The following is an 18,167-nucleotide window of genomic DNA, read 5'->3' on the forward strand; positions in this document are numbered from 1 at the left end:
CTAACTCTCCACCTTCCACGTTTTCTTTTCACTTAATAACAAAAAAGATTCAAGTTGAGTAGGATCATAATACTCATACTTCTTATCTTAAAAAGAAATAAAACATCTACAAAGGCAATGGAGGAGAAAGAATGTTTCCAGAGCTAAAACACGATTCTTATATGACAAAAATTGTTTCCTCATTAATTGAGTTGCTCTAGTTACATCCGGAAAAACCTGAATAGAATGACCACAAAACAAGATGTCTTCTTAAAATATAACTTCAAGATTTTTACTTTCTTCTGTTCCATATGAAAGGTTATAAGGAGAGTTATTCTCATATGAATAAGATCCTGAGAAGCCTCCAAAAATTCTGTTAGATTCAATGACAGTTCAAAAAAGACATTTTATCCACATCATCCATTAGCAAAACTTCCTTGAGGTATTTCCTCAGAAGAATATCAAAAGCCAGGACACGGCAAATGGGAAAATTAAAAAAAAAATTCACTCTAAGCATATTCTCTGTATTCTCAAGGAGCCTATGTATTTATAGGCTACCCTTGATAGCTGTCGCAATAACACGCTGCGAAGTTTTAACCTGAACAGTATTCTGATCCAAAGATTTACCTAACAATAAAACTTGAGTCACCATATGTGATAACTTAGCCACCATCTGTTGAGAAAAAGTACATAACTGAGGAATCGTTTCTTTCAGACCAGACTCAGTTCTGATGGCTACTTGCTAGATATCCGCCAATGTAATATCTTTGGCGGCTAAGGGGCTCCAGAAGTCAGATCAGGACACTGAACCACAGTGGGAAGTCCCACTGTGGACTTAGACACAACATCCTGAGGGTAACCCACTGCCATGGGAGGGTAAACCTTCTGGAGTAATAGTTCCCAGACTGGAATCCAAAGAGGCTTGAGGTGGAGAAGGGGGAGACCTGCCCCCTGAACTTAGAGTGGGACCAGAGACCTCTGTATCTTCAAGAACCACAGGATTAGTTACTGTTGTCACATGCTCATCCATTGGTCCAATAGTCTAAGGAATGCTGGACACCACACCTCCCCTCACTTTAGCTTGACGTTTTCCCATAAGACAAATCATGGTACGTCTAAACAGGGCTTTGGGCACAGTGTCCAGCTCCCAACTCCTAAGGGGCTCCCAAGGGGCCTGGTGTGCCCCTTTGGGCATGTGTCTATGGCTGCATGTCGCAGAAGCGGCAAACGTTATGCATGGAGGGGTTACCCTTGGATAATGACAGATGCCGCTGATGGTAGCCAGCAGGGCACTCTCCAGTGGGTGGATCTCACCTTCACTCCCAACAGGACTGCAGAAGTGGTGAGCTTTATGCTTGGGGAGGGCAGTTCCTTTGGATGACAACAGATGCTGCTGATGGTAACCAGCACTGCACACTCCAGTGGGTGGATCTTGCTCTCCCTTGCTGCCAATATATTGCAGAAACGTCAAGCTTTATGCCTGGAGGGGAGCAGCGGCGGCCTTGGATGTCGACATATGCTACCGATGGTAACCAGCACTGCACACACGAATGGGTGGATCTCGTTCTTCTTTGCTCCCAACAGCTCACGTTTCAAACTTGAGTGACTTTTATCTCCTTTTTGTGCCTTATTCAGTTTAGATGTGTCTCCCTGGTTTGAGCCATATTTATTAATATGTGTTAAGCTGTGTTGTTTTCATTCCTTGCTCTTGTTTTTCTTACTATCATGACAAAATCTAGAGCATCAATTGTTGTCTGTATCCAGAATGTACAGCGTTCTTCTTTATGTATAGACAGGAACATAAACGCCACTGCTAATGACAGGCACACACACAATGCATAGCAATCCCAGTCCACTTCTGATCTTTCTTCATGTTGTTTATATTGTAAAATGGTTTGTTCAATATGCTGTGACTCATCTCCCAAATAGATTGAGAAAAATCTTTGTTCTCTATTTTTTTTAACCATTTTTTTATGGTGGCTGGGTATTTTATGAAATGTGGTGTGTTTTATGCTGGGTTCTTTGGGGGTAACTTTATAACAGCCCATACTACTGAAAAGAACATTCAAGCTTTTCACTCCATGGTCTTCTGCATTTTCAAATTAAAACTGGGCACGCATTTATTTGGAAAACTATTTTAGTACTAGTATGCATTTATGCTTACTAAGTTTTGCAGATACTTTTTCTGAGAAAAAAATAGAACATGCTTTTGAAAATTTAGTTCAAACCCTGCACCCTCCCTCCCCCCCACACGTAAACTCTTGGTAAATGCAAAGACATGACACTGTGTATATAATTTTAAAGCAGGAGCTTTTATGAAAGCCCATTTTTGCAGGTAAAGTGATATTTTATAAATGTTTTGTTTTCTGACATAAAAGTAATACCAGAAAAATTATAATACCCTATAATACACGTTGGATAATTAGACACAAATTAGATTAAAAAATAAAATCAAAACACTTGGGGCTCTGTTTACTAAGGCGTGCTAACATTTTTAGCGCATGCTAATGCTATAGACACCCATAGGAATATATGGTGTCTCTATCTTTAGCGCATGCTAAAAGTGCTAGCACAGCTTAGTAAACGGGGCCCTTGGTTAATCATTAAAGCTGTTTTCCTAATGTCTTCACCAGGCCAGCCCAGAATTTGTGGGTTATGTCCATCAAGCAGTTGACAGAGACAGGGAAAGTATTTCTGTGTCTCTAGCAGTTGGTGACTGTACATTGTGCAGATTCTGGGCTGAATAGGTCTTTTGTACCCCTCAACCAGTTTCCCTTGGTGAAACTGAGCTCTTTATCATAGAGAGAGAATGGTATTTGAGGAGAATATTTAGACTCCTGCTTCCTTATTCCTAGACAGGGGTTTTTCATTTTGGGGTTGAGTTGCCTTTTGGAATGTGGAAAAGGGATAACCTGAAGCCAGCTCCCAGACTTGATGGAGTTAGGTTTCCAGTTAAGCATGGGGTCTGCTGTTTGCAATTCTGGATGTTTCATGATCTGAGAAGATTTCTGTTACTAAATACTCAGATGGGTTTGAGTCCCTCTCCCCCCCCCCCCCCCCCCGCCCCCCAATACTACCACTACAAAACACACTTCTTTTTAAAAACTGCAAGTATATTTTAACATGTCTTTCTTGTGCGTTTAAAAAAAATTAAATAAATAAAATAAAGCCCTCTGTCATGGTTTTGATTTACATCTCCTTTCTGTTAGCTTTGCCTTTGGAGAGTTTCAGTGCATTTTTGAGGCACTGGGAACTGCTATTTTAATTTCCTCAGTGCAGACTCCCTGGATTTTGTGTGGCTGTTTATAGGTGGTGAAGTTTGGCATACTTCAACTAAATTTCTGTCACAGCTCTCAGTATAGCTATCTCTGAAAGGCAGCACTCTCAGTTCATTCTTCGGGGGCTTGCCTTTTTCTGAAGTAGGAAGCAAACTTCCCACAGTCAGCAAAAATATGCTGTCATCTTTATTTATCTCTTTATAGTGTTTATTAATGGCTTCTTGGACTGAGTGCTTCTTTTTTAAGCGCGGCTGTGGCATCCATTTTACCTTCTTCCTGCCAATGTCGGTTACAGTTGTAGGATCTGTCTTCCACATAAATGTTGTTGTCATTGGCAGCGTAGCTGTTAGCTAGAACCAAGACAGAATGTTATACGCATCTCTTTTGTGAGTATGCCTTCTATCTTCCTGACTGTTTGAAAGGACTATTCACAAAAGAGATGCGTATAACATGGATCTATCGTGAGTTGGACCAAGGAGTCTAGGTTCTTTCCCAGAGGAAGATGAGGTGGCTGTTCTATTGAAGCCACACCAGATTTTGCATTCCAGTGTCTCCTGAGCCACTCTAGAGCTCCTGGATCATTATACCTACGGAGCTGTGGTGTTACAAAGTATCCAGTCCACTGGAGCCAAAATATCTGCATCATATCAGTGTTCCTGGTGACTTGGCATTTCTTTTTCAGGTGGCATTTGACACTCCAACACCACTCAGCACCATGATGGGTTGTAGACTCTTTGACAGCTCTACTGTTCATACGTTTAGAGAATGTATGTTACAAAACCCACCTTAAATTCTGCAATCACATGAGAATTGGTGGTTGTCTCTAGTTGCAATAAGTTTCAGCTCCTTCTGTTGCACTATATTGTTGAATAGCTCAACAATTACTACCCAGAAGGAAGGTTTTCTTCTACCAAGGTTTAGTACTGAAACCCTATGACTCCTGACGTCCTCCATACATGCCATGTGAAGTAGCTCTTCTCTGCCTATCTTCTTCCTTTTCCAGTTGACAGAGGTTTCTTATGAGCTGTCATCTCGGAACTGCCCCTGAAGGAGTCATCAATCCGTGAATCCAGACGTAGCTCCAAGTTCAAAGACTCTTGCTTCAAGCAGATTGAGACTGAAGCCTCAGCCTTCCATGTCTCCTTCAACCTACAAGGCAAATACAGGGAAGTTCCTTCTTTGCGTTTTATGCTTCTAAGCTTATGTTCCTTTCTGTTTCATTGTGCTTTTATAGCACCTCAATATTCTCTTTCAAAATGGCCTGATCTTCTGGTATTCCAGTCAGCATATCAAACTGTAATAGAAATGGATATCAGCTTGTCTGTCTCTTCTGATGTTGGATCTTTCTCTTTTGAACTCTTCCACTGAAAGGTTCAAACATTTTGATTTTCAGAGGCTATTCTTCACAAAGTCCTCAACTTTTGAGGTCTCTTTACTTTTCCTATAATTGCTTACTGCTGTTTTGGTATTCTATGCATCCTAATTCTTATTTCTTCGTCTTCTTTGTCTGCCACTTCAATGGAATTCTTCCATTGTTCTCTCCAGTAATTCTGTCTGGTGGTATCTCTTCTGTCATTTATAAAACTAGTTTGGGTATCGTCATCATGGAGGTTTCTAGATTCCCTGCTCTAGAGAGATTAATCTTGGAGAGTGGAACTTTTAGTAGTACCTGTTCCTCGAGAAGGGGGTATAGTCTCCTAGTTGCTCCTTATTCATTTCATTTGAGAAGCATTATTTTTCTCTTCGCTCAGTTCTATGAGCTTTTTATTTTGGCAGCCGATTGATAGCCCCACCTATACTAAGGATTGCTTTGTTACATCCCACAAGTTCTGGAGTGATCTGGTGAGGGCACTAAGGAAAGAAAAATTTCTTACCTGCTGATTATCTTTCTTTAGTCCCACAGACAAGTCCAGAAGCCAGGTCTACTTCTACTACTACTATTTAGCATTTCTATAGCGCTACAAGGCGTACGCAGCATATCTTTGTTTTTTAGAGCTGCACTGCTCTTTTTTTATTTCTTTCTAGTGTTTGTTCCATGGCTTTGATCTTGTTCCAGCAAGTTTGTAGTATGTTCACTTGAGTGCATTATACATGGGAACTCAACTGGAGATAAGAACACATTGCTTTTTGTCGGTCAAAATATCAGTGCTGCACAGTGAGGGGCAAGTCATACAGACAAACAGTCACAGAAGTCAACTACTTGTTTCTTTCTCCATTCGTTAGTCAATGGACATAACCCACAAGGTCTGGACTGGACTGGCGGGACAAAAGTTAAGAAAATTAGCATGTAAGAATTTGTTCTTTCCTTAGCGTCCTCACCAGACCAGTCTAAAACTTGTGGGATGTAGCAGAGCAGTCCTGAATATGGGTGGAGCTATGAATCGACTGCCAAAATAAAATGCTCATAGAACTGAGCAAAGAAGAAAATAGTTTAAGTACTATATAACTGTTTGTGCTCTAATGTTTAAACTGTCCAGTACTCATATTTTCATGGACTGTGAATGTCTGAGATGAAATGACTGACTAGGTCTTAGCTTTAAAGCATGCATTTAAAGCTTCTGTTTGCTCTTTATCTAGGATACCGCGATGCACAGGTTGGCTGGATACAGATGACAGAGGACCTTCATGAACGAGAAACTGAGAAGGTGACTTTTTCTCCTTTGGGAACTCCACAAGGTCCATGTCGTGTGGCTCAGTTTCTTGTCATCTATGCTCCTAGAAGAGGAATTATGGAAGTTTGGAGCACTCAGCAAGGACCCCGGGTAGGAGCCTTTAATGTGGGAAAACACTGTAGGTAAGCAAATTTGATATTTTGATTTTTTTCACAGTACTTTCACTGTTTTGGAAGCATCTGCTTTCAAATCAGTCAGCCACTGGTAAAACAGTTTATAGTGACCCTGTAAAATACTGTACTGTACAATGCACACTCATCTCCTCATTGTGTAGAACTTCAGTGTATTATTTATTAGGATTTATTTACTGCCTTTTTGAAGGAATTCACTCAAGGCAGTGTACAGTAAGGATAAATCAAACATGATCAATAGGCAAGTACAGCAGTAAAATATTCAAAAAACAATACAAAAGTATGGCATAATGCACTACTTACAATGTCAACACAATAGGTAATAGGACATTTTAATTGACAGTGAAGGGTATAAGCAAAGATGGAACATATAGATAGGTAAGAGAGTAAGAGGAGTTAGAAAATAAAGTGACTAATTTAAAGAAAGGTGCGCATGAGGTCAGAAAGATGGTTAAATATTATGTCAGCTAGGGTAGGAGTGGATAAACGTCCTTCTGCATCTTGCCATACTCATTTTTTTTTTAATGTGTACACTATATGTAGTACCTGTACAATGTAAGCTGCATGCCGTTTTCATTTCCATTTAAGCATTTTTATTTATAGAAATTTTGCAATCTTTTTTTTCAATATTATCATTATACATTAAATACCACGAGAAGCAAGTATTTAACACACGGCAATAAAAATAGAAAAAGAATTTCCTAAATTCATGCTATGTTGTAGTTAAATACTACCTTTCTTAAACACGGTTTACAAAGTAATAACATACTAAAAAAACAAACAATAATTTACAATAATAATGCATCAGTTAAATAGTTATCTTTTTTTTTTGTTTCAAAGGTAGCCTCATTTCTATAATTTTGTTTTCCTTTTGTACCTAAGATAAGCCACTGAATTAGGGAATGAGCTACAAGAGTCATATGCTGCCTAGACAAGTAAGGCACAGTTCATGCACCGTACATGTTCTGTTGTGTCTGCTTCACTCTAGCGGGGCAACAACTGTCCTCTTGCAAGAGAATGGATGAGTTCATTGGGGTCTCCTTGTCTATGATTTGCCTACTCTCCTTCTCCCAACAGTGGGCTTGAGCTTTGACAACTCTGCTTAACTCCGGCCATTTGCATACACCAGCTTTATATAACTTCATAGTTAGCCCACAGAAATAGAAGGAGCTAATTCACAAAAATAAGTAGCTGAGAAAACAAGAAAACATTTAAAGCTACATTGAGGCATATTTTCAAAGCACTTTGGGAGCTAAGTTCCATATGTTTCTATGGAACTTTGGGAGGCTAAGTGCTTTGAAAATAAGCCTCATTGTGTTTCAGAGGATTGTTCAATGTGTAATGTAACTGATTTGTTTCATTAGACAATAATCAGATTACTTTTTTTTTAACTGTTTCATTGTAATATAACAGATTAATTGTGGAATTCACTGTTTATATACATGTATTCCAAAGATAAAAGAAAAACAGCCTAATGCAGGTATAAGTAGAAGGGTAGGAGCAGCAGTTAGCACTTCAGTTAAATTAGAATTTATGTATAATTATGGTAATTGACAATTAACAAAAATGTTAACTCATCTGAGAAAATTAATTGCATAAATAAATTAACTTGGAGATATTTTGTTGACCTGAGATCTTATGAGTAAACAAATATTTTCATCGCATCATTTAAATGTGCCCTTCTAGACAGCTAGTTGTTATCTTTCCTTCAAAATTAATTCTGCATTAAAAAGCACCAAGGATTCCCAAGAAAAAAGCATCTCGGAAGCTATTCAGTCAACCAGGTGAAGAGGTAATTGACAGTTTTGGGAGAGGGCCTCAAAAACAAATCATCAGGTGGCTATTCTAACCAAATTCAGAATTCTCTGTGTTCTTAAATAGTTTAGCAGTGTTGAAGTCATAGAAAAAATATTTGTTTGAATCAGTAATGATTTAAATTTGACTGGAGAGCTTGTACTTCAGTTTACAGCAATTCTTTCTTAAAGGTACAAACATTCTGCCTATTTTGAACTGTACAAAGCACAACTGCAAAAATATGTATTCTCTGATCCTAGTGTGTTAATTCTGGCTTTTTCCTAATCAGATTCTTGACGAGATCTTAACAGCTTCAGTCATGAGATCGATAAAGTCCCACCAAATTTCTTCAAAGTAGCATCTGAAATGCTCATTGTTTTCAATTTGCTGTCCCATCTATACAAACTGTGTTACAAACATCAAGATTTAACACACCATGATGTCTGCTAAACATTAATCACATAAAAATGTGAATGGTGATTTTGCAACAGGCTGCCTAGGTAGGATGTCCAAGAAGGTGCCCTATTTGTGACTGTTTTATAAAGGCAATGTAGGCATCTCTATGTCTTTATATAAAATATTCTTACAAAACCTGCAACAATTGCAAATAAATGTGCTTATGTAAGTTTACACCTAATCGAGCTGGTGTAAATTTTATAAATATGTGCACAAGTTTGCATCTACTTTATTACTTGGCCAGATACTTCCCCTGAACACAGTTACGTTGTTCACTCTACTTTTACACAATCATTCTCTGTACCTCCCTTATATGTGTGTATCCCAATGGTTTAGCCCCCTCCTTGAGTTCAGGCCCCCTCCAAAACTGCAGCACGTGTTGAATGGCTGGTGGGATGCCCAAGCCTCGCCAGCTGGAGATCTGTTGTCTGAGCTCCACCCCATTCAGATTTGTGGGGGTGGGAGGGGGGAAGCTCAGGCAGCAGATCTCTTCGTCTGGTAGGGCTTGGGCTTCTCTTTCAGCAAAGGTATGATTTTTTTAGAGTGAGGGAGGAAGAACAAACAGGAAATGTAGGGGGCCCCTCCTCCAAAAAAAATGACCTGCTGTCTACAACCCTGGTATAACCTCTGAACAACTTTTACAAAAGATTTTTTTTAGTTGTCTACCTCCAATTTGTATTCTAATGTTTAAAACAATACTTAGTAAGTCAGTTACTTTTTTCATATGCTGTGTCTGGAAACGTTTCAGCCAGTCTTTGTGCTTTATTTTTTTTAAACAAAGTTTTTTTTTGTTTCATTTCAGGTATAACATCTTCACTGACTTTATTTGCTGATTAATGAAATAAATGTTTCTCTGATTTTTAGTTTCTTGGCCTAAACCAACTGTCAGTTAACTCTCACCTAGCTCAAACTTTTTATCTTTTTTTCTAATCACTTGAATGGCTTTTATTAGTGTAATAAGCTGCCAAATTACCCATTTCCAAGAATTCGATTTTAGGCTAGTCCTGGGTTTTTGACAGCACCATCCTGATGTATTTATAATAACCTGTAACACTGATCTCAATGAATAGAATCAAGGACTACAAATACCACACTACTTTGGAAAGGAATTTCAAAACTAGAACTAGATGGGTTTCACTTTTGGAACAGGTACAGTGATATGAAAGGTCTCCCCCACCCCCCACCCCGATTTCTGCTGTTATAGCATTTATGATGTGCTGAATGGTTTCTGATCTTTAAACAAAATGTAATATTGGACAAATGGTACATGAGTAAACACAGCACAGTTTTTAAATTATTACTTCATTTATTTAAGGACCAAAGTTATCCAACACCCATAGCACCCATGTTTAAAAGTAAATGCCCCTTTAGTTAATTAACCAAATTTAATTGATAATTAATTAGCTGATTGAGTACTGCCAGTCTTGATTGCAGCCTGTCCTGTTGAATCTATACCTGTATATTCAGCCTTACCACGAGAGTGAAGATGTCGCCACAAACTTTCTACAAGAGTGCCACAATCAAAGGAAATTCCAGTAGAGATGAGAAAAAAAGTTATTGAAATATATCAGCCTAGAAAGTGTTACAAAGTCATTTCTAAAGCTTTGGGACTCCACTGAACCACAGTGAGAGCCATTATCTCCAAATGAAGATTTAAAATAGTGGCGAATCTTTGACTGGCTTGTCAAAAGTACCCCAAAGGCACAGCAAGAAGTAACGAAACATCCTAGAAGAACATTCAAAGACCTGCAGCCGCAGCTAAGGTCAGTGTTCATGATTCCACATTAAGAAAGAGACTGGGAAAAATGAAGTTCATGTAAGAGTAGAAAGCCGGAATCTGCAGCTTTTTAAAAGTAACATCAGTACAAGTCTCACATTTGCAAAGATATACTTGGATAATCCCCAGGCCTTTTTGGATAATGCTCTGTGGCCAGACAAGTGGAATTCTTTGGACAGCACAGGTCCCATTATGTCTGGTGTAAAGCAAACATACGATTCTACACTAAGAACATCATACTATCAAATATGCTGGTGGTGGTAGTGTGATGGTGTGGAGATGCTTTGCTGACCTGGAAAAATTGCCTTTATTGAAGGAACCATTTATTCTACACTGTATCAAACATTTTTTAAGGAGAATGTCTGATCATCTGAAGCTGAAGCATAAATGGGTTGTATGGCAAGACAGTGATCCAAAACACAAAAGCAAGTCTACATCTGAATGGCAGACCATCAAGAAACTTCAAACAGCCCAGAATACCGCAGCCAGACTCATATTTGGAAAAACAAAATATGAAAGTGCAAAACCCCTAAGAAAGAAACTACACTAGCTCCCTCTTAAAGAACGTTTCACGTTCAAGATCTGCACGATTGTTCACAGAATCATTCACGGTGATGCCCCAACCTACATGCTAGACCTCGTGGACCTACCACCCAAAAATGCTAAAAGATCTTCCCGCACCTTTCTTAACCTACACTTCCCCAGTTGTAAAGGTCTAAAATACAAACTAACACACGCGACCTGCTTTTCTTATATGAGTACACAGCTGTGGAATACACTTCCATCTCACTTGAAATCGATCAACGAATTAAGTAACTTCCGCAAATCTCTGAAAACCTATCTCTTTAACAAAGCCTACCAAGAAAACCCATAACCAACTATAATACAACACCTATCCACCTTTATTCAGAATGTATCCTTCTATTACTGCTTGACCAAATCCTCCTGTTTTTCCTTGACTCTTTCTAACACCAATTGTATTCTGTACCCTGGTATGGCGATACCATAACAGGTCTTTGTAAGCCACATTGAGCCTGCAAATAGGTGGGAAAATGTGGGATACAAGTGCAATAAATAAATAAAACAAAACTACAGTTTTAGACTAGCCTACGTTAAGTCCTGACTTGAACTTGAGAGATGCCATGGTAGTACCTGAACTGAGCACTTAATGCATGAAAACCTAAGAATGTGTTTGAATTAAAGCAGTTCTGCAAAGAAGGCTAGGCCAACAGTGATATAAAAGACTGATATCGAATTAGAAGAAGCACTTGGTCCAGTTATTGCTGCTAAAGGTAGTTCAACCAGTTATTAAGTTTAAGGGGCAGTTACTTTTTCATGTGGGTGTTGAATAACTATTTCTAAAAATAAAAAAAAATTAAAACATGAAGTGATAATTTAAAAAACGTGTTATGTGTTTACTTAGGTTCCCTTTGTCTAATACAGTTTTACAGTTTGCTTAAAGACCAAACACCATTCGGAATGACAAATGCCACAAAAGGGGAAATCAGGAGGTGGGAAAAACTTTTACATTACTGTAACTTTGCACTCTGCAAATTGATTTTATGTACAAAAACTATCTAGATAATTTCCATTGATAAATTAATTTCATATGGGCTTCCGGAAGGTGTCTAGTAACTCGGGCACTTCCCTTCCAAGGAAAAATTGCCTGAGCTGTTGTCAATATCTGTTTTGTGCTACGGTGGGAACTTTGGATATCAACATCATGCTGATGACTATTAGGTGCCTTAGGCAAACCTTCTTCATTTTTGCACTTCCCCTGTCAATTATTTTTCAAGCCTTTCTCTGTGAGGTTTTGATAATTAAATTCATCAATTATTACTCCAGCACAGTGGTGTGCTGGTAAATGTTTAACAACAGGCTCTCTCCCCTGTCCCCCTCTGCGCCCCCCCCAAATTGCAGAGCTGGCTATAGCTGGGGAGAGAGCCTGGGGGGGGGGGGTGGCAATGCATTCCTCCAGGAAAAAAAAATTAAATGATCCCAGGTTCCAATCTAATTCATATTTAATGTGCGATAAAATGCCATAAATAAGTAAATAAATATAAACTTTTAATGTTGAGCACCTGATTCTCAAAGTGAACATATTCCAAACACTATAATGAAAATAACATGATTTTTTTCTACCTTTGTTGTCTGGTGACTGTTTTTCTGATCATGCTGGCCCAGTATCCGATTCTGCTGCTATCTGTCCTCTTTACTCTGTTTCCAGGGCTTCCTTTCCATTTATTTCTTTCCTTTCCTTCTTTCTTCTTCATTTCTGGTCCTCAGCTTCTGCTTATTTTCTTCATCCATGTGCAGTTTTTCTTCTCTCTTCCTTTCCCCTCATCTCATCTCCTTCCTCACTCTTCCCTCCCCTCCATCCATGTCCAGCATTTCTTCTCTCTCCCCTCCTCTCCCCTGCCCTCCATTCACCCATGTCCAGCAACCCTTCTCTCCCCCTGCCCTCCATTCACCCATGTCCAGCGACCCTACCGTCCCCCTGCCCTGCATGCACCCATACCCAATGACCCTCCTTTCCCCTGCCCTCCATCCACCCATGTCCAACAGTGACCCTCCTCTCCCCTGCCCTCTATCCACCCATGTCCAGCAGTGATCCTCCTCTCTCCTCCCCTGCCCAGCAGGCACCCATACCCAGTGACCCTCCTTTCCCCTGCCCTCCATCCACCCATGTCCAGCAGTGACCCTCCTGTCCCCTCCCCTGCCCTCTATCCACCGATGTCCAGCAGTGACCCTCCTGTCCCCTCCCCTGCCCAGCAGGCACCCATGTCCAGCAGTGATCCTCCTCTCTCCTCCCCTGCCCAGCAGGCACCCATACCCAGTGACCCTCCTTTCCCCTGCCCTCCATCCACCCATGTCCAGCAGTGACCCTCCTGTCCCCTCCCCTGCCCTCTATCCACCCATGTCCAGCAGTGACCCTCCTGTCCCCTCCCCTGCCCTCTATCCACCCATGTCCAGCAGTGACCCTCCTGTCCCCTCCCCTGCCCTCTATCCACCCATGTCCAGCAGTGATCCTCCTCTCTCCTCCCCTGCCCAGCAGGCACCCATACCCAGTGACCCTCCTTTCCCCTGCCCTCCATCCACCCATGTCCAGCAGTGACCCTCCTCTCCCCTGCCTTCCATCCACCCATGTCCAGCAGTGACCCTCCTGTTCCCTCCCCTGCCCTCTATCCACCCATGTCCAGCAGTGACCCTTCTCTCCCCTGCCTTCCATCCACCCATGTCCAGCAGTGACCCTCCTGTCCCCTGCCCTCCATCCACCCATGTCCAACAGTGACCCTCCTCTCCCCTGCCCTCTATCCACCCATGTCCAGCAGTGATCCTTCTCTCTCCTCCCCTGCCCTCCATCCACCCATGTCCAGCAGTGACCCTCCTGTCCCCTCCCCTGCTCTCTATCCACCCATGTCCAGCAGTGACCCTTCTCTCCCCTGCCATCCATCCACCCATGTCCAGCAGTGACCCTCCTCTCCCCTGCCCTCTATCCACCCATGTCCAGCAGTGATCCTTCTCTCTCCTCCCCTGCCCTGCATGCACCCATACCCAGTGACCCTCCTTTCCCCTGCCCTCCATCCACCCATGTCCAGCAGTGACCCTCCTGTCCCCTCCCCTGCTCTCTATCCACCCATGTCCAGCAGTGACCCTTCTCTCCCCTGCCCTCCATCCACCCATGTCCAGCAGTGACCCTCCTCTCCCCTGCCCTGCATGCACCCATACCCAGCGACCCTTATCTCCCCTCCATCCACCCATGCCCAGTGACTCCCTTCTCTCCCCTGCCACCCCCTCCCGAGTTGTTCAGCGAATTCTCCTCCCTCCCTCCGGATCCGGTCCCTCACCGACTCCTTGTCCTTCTAATTCTTCGGGGCAGACAGTCATGCCTGCCCGCAGCCAGCACTGACTCTCCCCCGCTGCCGGTTCGCACTTAAAAATGGCCGCCGAGACTTCAGCAGAAGTCTCGGCGGCCATTTTTAAAGCGCGATTCGGCAGCAGGGGAGAGTCAGCTGGCAGCGGGCAGGCAAGATTGCCTGCCCCGAAGAATTAGAAGGACAAGGAGTCGGTGAGGGACCGGATCCGGAGGGAGGGAGGAGAGCCAGAGCCATTTCGCGATTTTTAACAACCGGCTCGCAAGTTGGTAGAAAGCCGGTGCGAGCTGGCTCCAGCACACCACTGCTCCAGCACCACCCTTTCCAGAATGATCCTATAAAAATGCCTTATTGTGCATCATATTTTAAAATATCAAACTTTGTTTCTTATATATTTCAAATGTAATAAGGAACATTTCCGAAAAACAATTATTGCTGTTTGACAGTTCACCCCCCCCCCCCCCCCCCCCCTACACACACACCATGGGTAAAAGCACACACTGATGGTGGGGGGTTGGTTTTCTTTGTTTTGTTTTATTTTGTTTTTTTAGGTAGTGTGTTTTTAGGTAGTGTTACTGTCAGGACCTACTGTTTTGCTTTGCCACTTTAGGAGACCACATTGACTACTTAATGCTTAAGTCTGACCTGATTACCATGCAGCATCAGTAGCCCACTTGGTATTTTTACTCCCAATAAACTCTGAACAAATACAGTTCCAGCTCTTGAATAATTCATTTCTAGAGACCCATCAGCTCTCCTAATTTTAGTGATAGCAATAGACATACCTCCACAGTGGCAATGGTCCTCTCCCTGGCTCTCACTATTCTCACCACAACAGTACACCTATCTAGTTGCTCCTGCAACAGCATTTCTTTCCTGCCTCTTTCACAGCTAGAACAATGGTTTCCTCCTGTATTTCTCATGGCTTTCTGTTTTTCATCTCTCATATCCTCAACCACAGAAAAAATAAAAATTTCTGCTGCAGTGACTCCTGTAGCTTTCTAGCTAGCATGTCCTCTGCAAGCAAAGTAATGCAAAACCAGCCAGAGAGGCAGGTTTCTAAAACTTTGCATCCCAAAACTACAGCAGGACAACACACACAATCTAAGTCTAGACATGGTCCCAGTAAACATGCAGAAAAGCTGTCAACCTCAGTTTGCCATAAAATCCAAAGAAAAGGTTGCAGGAACTTCTTTAATAAACTTCTGCTCTTGAAGGCTGTTATACGTCCTTGTTTCCTTTTTTTTTTTTTTTTTTAAATCCCTTGAAAGGCATGCCTGTAACTTTTTCTGTCCATTCTAGGTTGCTGTATCCTGGCTATAAAATAATGGGCCTTAACAATGTGACCAGTCAGGGCTGGCATCCACAGACTTACCAGATATGTCTTGTTGATCCTGTTTCTGGAAGCGTGAAGACAATAAATGTGCCTTTTCATTTAGCACTAAGGTTAGATTTACTATATTTGTGTGATGAAAATTACTTTGTTTTCAAAGCATGAGGCAACCGCCTTTTTGTGGTTAAATGAATTACTGAGTTTGATTAAATAAAGATAAATGCACATTTGATTGAAGATATGCTTGTGTGATTTCTGAAAACTGTTTAATAACTTTTGGCCATAGAGTTGTATATAAGGGCTGATAGTTTTTATGTTTAAATCTTTTTGTTGGGCAAATCAGTTACAAACATTATCATCAACCAAAGAACAAATCGTAACAAATCCAGAAAATGGTTACATTCAGTTAAATAATTGTCCCAACTTTAATATATATTTCTCCCTTCCTCTGCCCCACCTCAACCCTCCCTGAATTATAAGCCCTTGGAGAATTCCAACCAGAAAAAATAACAACAGTATCCCTTAGTATAAATATTTCCAAGATGTCATATCTAATTATCCCTATCCTCCCCAATCTCCTCTAACCCGTTCCATCCTTTTGATGTAAGTCTCACATATGTCACGTTAATCCCCCCCCCCAAAACCCCCCCCAAAAAACAGGGAATGTTTGGTTCTTTCAACATCCTCAATATTGCCTTACAGCTTTCGGGATGCTAGAGATCTATTATCTTATAGAATTCACCATTACGTTTACAAATCTAGAAATGTCCAACCCCACCCATCCCCGACTCTGCATTCCCGATATCTATTCTCCTTTTCTGAATAAGTACAGTCCAGGCCCCCCCGACCCCCTTCCCCTCCCACCATCCATTCCTTCCATATTCCTACCCTCAGGGCTGATAGTTTTTAAAGGCACTCAAGCAGTTGGCATCTGCTGCTGACATAAGTGCTTTTCAGTATTGACCTCTATATTGATATTTCACAAATGATCACATTCCACCTGTAATCCCCCATTATAATGGGGATTACTAAAGATTAGAGAATGATACGGGGACCCGCAGTAACCGCGGGGATGGAGACAGGGACAGAACTTGCAGGGATGGGGACAGATTCCACGGGGCGGGGACAGGGACAGGTCCCACGGGGATGAGGACAGAGCCCATGGGGACGGGGACAAACTTTGTCCCTGTGTCATTTTCTACTTTGAAGCCTGTTAATGAACTAGACTGCTATTAATGTTTGAGTGATGCAGACAACGATATTTTGTTTTTTTTTGGAAAATTTGCATGGGAGATCTTGTGCATCCTGCTACCAGCACATCTTCTAAGAAGACATCTTCTATTGCTGGAAAGACTTTAGAAGACAGGAGAGTTAAACTGAATCCTGAGACTGTTGACGACTTAATCACAGATTTTAAAAAACCATAACAGTGCTTCATAGGTATATTTCTCCCCTCTAGGGCATACAGAACGGGTTGTATTTTGTACCCCTGGACATTTTAACAGGGTGGATTAGGTTTCCTTGGGGTAGTAGAAATCAGCTATTGATGGGGTTGGAAGGGTAGAGGGTGGTGGTGAGGAAGGTTATTATAGCTGCTCGCTGTTATTATTGTTTTCTAGTTGTAATTTATACACAGTAGTCACACAGCATATTGTTCATTTTTATACTTTTAAATATAAAATCATAATTGTTCAAGGCTTCTGCAGATGACAGAGCCCATGGGGATGGGGTGGGGACGGAGACAGAACCCGTGGGGACTGGTTGGGGGATGGAGACAGAACAGACAGGGCGGGGATGGGAATAGACTTTGTCCCCGTGTTATTCTCTACTAAAGATCATGAGAAAACTCTCCCTGAGTTTCTGAGGGGAGGGTGGTAAAGGATCCAGCCCAAGGGGGTGGTTTCCTGGGTAAGTTGTAGAGGGAAATGCTTCGGTTTGTTAAATGACAGTAGGAGAGGAATTAAGAGTTGATAAATGTTAGTGTTGGGAAGACACATGAGGTCTTTGCCTCTACTCCTGCCAGGACCCTTAAGGAGAGGGGGTGTCCTGGAAAGGCTATAATAACCTAAGGCTGATCTGAAGGGGGATTTTTTTGTCAGCCAGAGGCACTAAGTGGACGAGTCGAGTGCTCTGGGTGGGTAGAGGAGAACCTATTTATTTTATTTTTGTTACATTTGTACCCCGCGCTTTCCCACTCATGGCAGGCTCAATGCGGCTTACATGGGGCAATGGAGGGTTAAGTGACTTGCCCAGAGTCACAAGGAGCTGCCTGTGCCTGAAGTGGGAATTGAACTCAGTTCCTCAGGACCAAAGTCCACCACCCTAACCACTAGGCCACTCCTGTCTCATGAGCAGGAACCAGGGAAAAGCCTGTTCAAGGTCAGAGGGTGTAGCTCAGAGATCTGATCCTGTAGGAGTTTGCTTGTGACAACCATGCACAAGCACAGCCTTATTTTCTATCCCAACCTGAAGGGATGGATATGGACAGGAGAAGCTGTAAATATGTACAGACTATAGGATTATAAATTGTGTTGAAGAAGATACACCATATCCGTAAGTTGGCTCTAGCTTTATTGTTTGCATCTGATATCAAGTTGGATTACAAAGTAACTGTTGGAGATAAGTGATTGCTCCTGGACTGATCGCGAGTACTTATGTAAAGCCCAGTTTCTTATCCTATGGCCTACCAGACTAAGTCCGGCCCTGGCCTACACCCAAACTCGCGTGAGAAAAGTCCTGTGTGAGTGGAGTGCAATGACCTGCAACAAGCTAGCTGGTGCCTGGATTGTAACATATATAGTAAATGACGGCAGATAAAGACATGTGTGCGTGGAGACCAGGATTATATACCTTAAAACAAATCCTCTTGCCT

General features: G+C 41.9%; 1 protein-coding gene across 2 annotated transcripts in view; it reads left to right on the top strand.

Annotated features, from left to right (window-relative positions):
• Window positions 1–18,167, top strand: part of RAB3GAP2 (RAB3 GTPase activating non-catalytic protein subunit 2) — a 284,414-nt gene that overhangs the window by 96,470 nt on the left and 169,777 nt on the right. For both annotated transcript variants that reach the window (XM_030196010.1, XM_030196011.1), the window contains exons 14-15: window positions 5,835–6,051; window positions 15,265–15,408. In XM_030196010.1, the coding sequence (XP_030051870.1) occupies window positions 5,835–6,051; window positions 15,265–15,408 (361 nt within the window). The remainder of the gene's footprint in view (window positions 1–5,834; window positions 6,052–15,264; window positions 15,409–18,167) is intronic.

This window comes from Microcaecilia unicolor, chromosome 3, assembly GCF_901765095.1.
Source record: "Microcaecilia unicolor chromosome 3, aMicUni1.1, whole genome shotgun sequence".
NCBI lineage: Eukaryota > Metazoa > Chordata > Amphibia > Gymnophiona > Siphonopidae > Microcaecilia > Microcaecilia unicolor.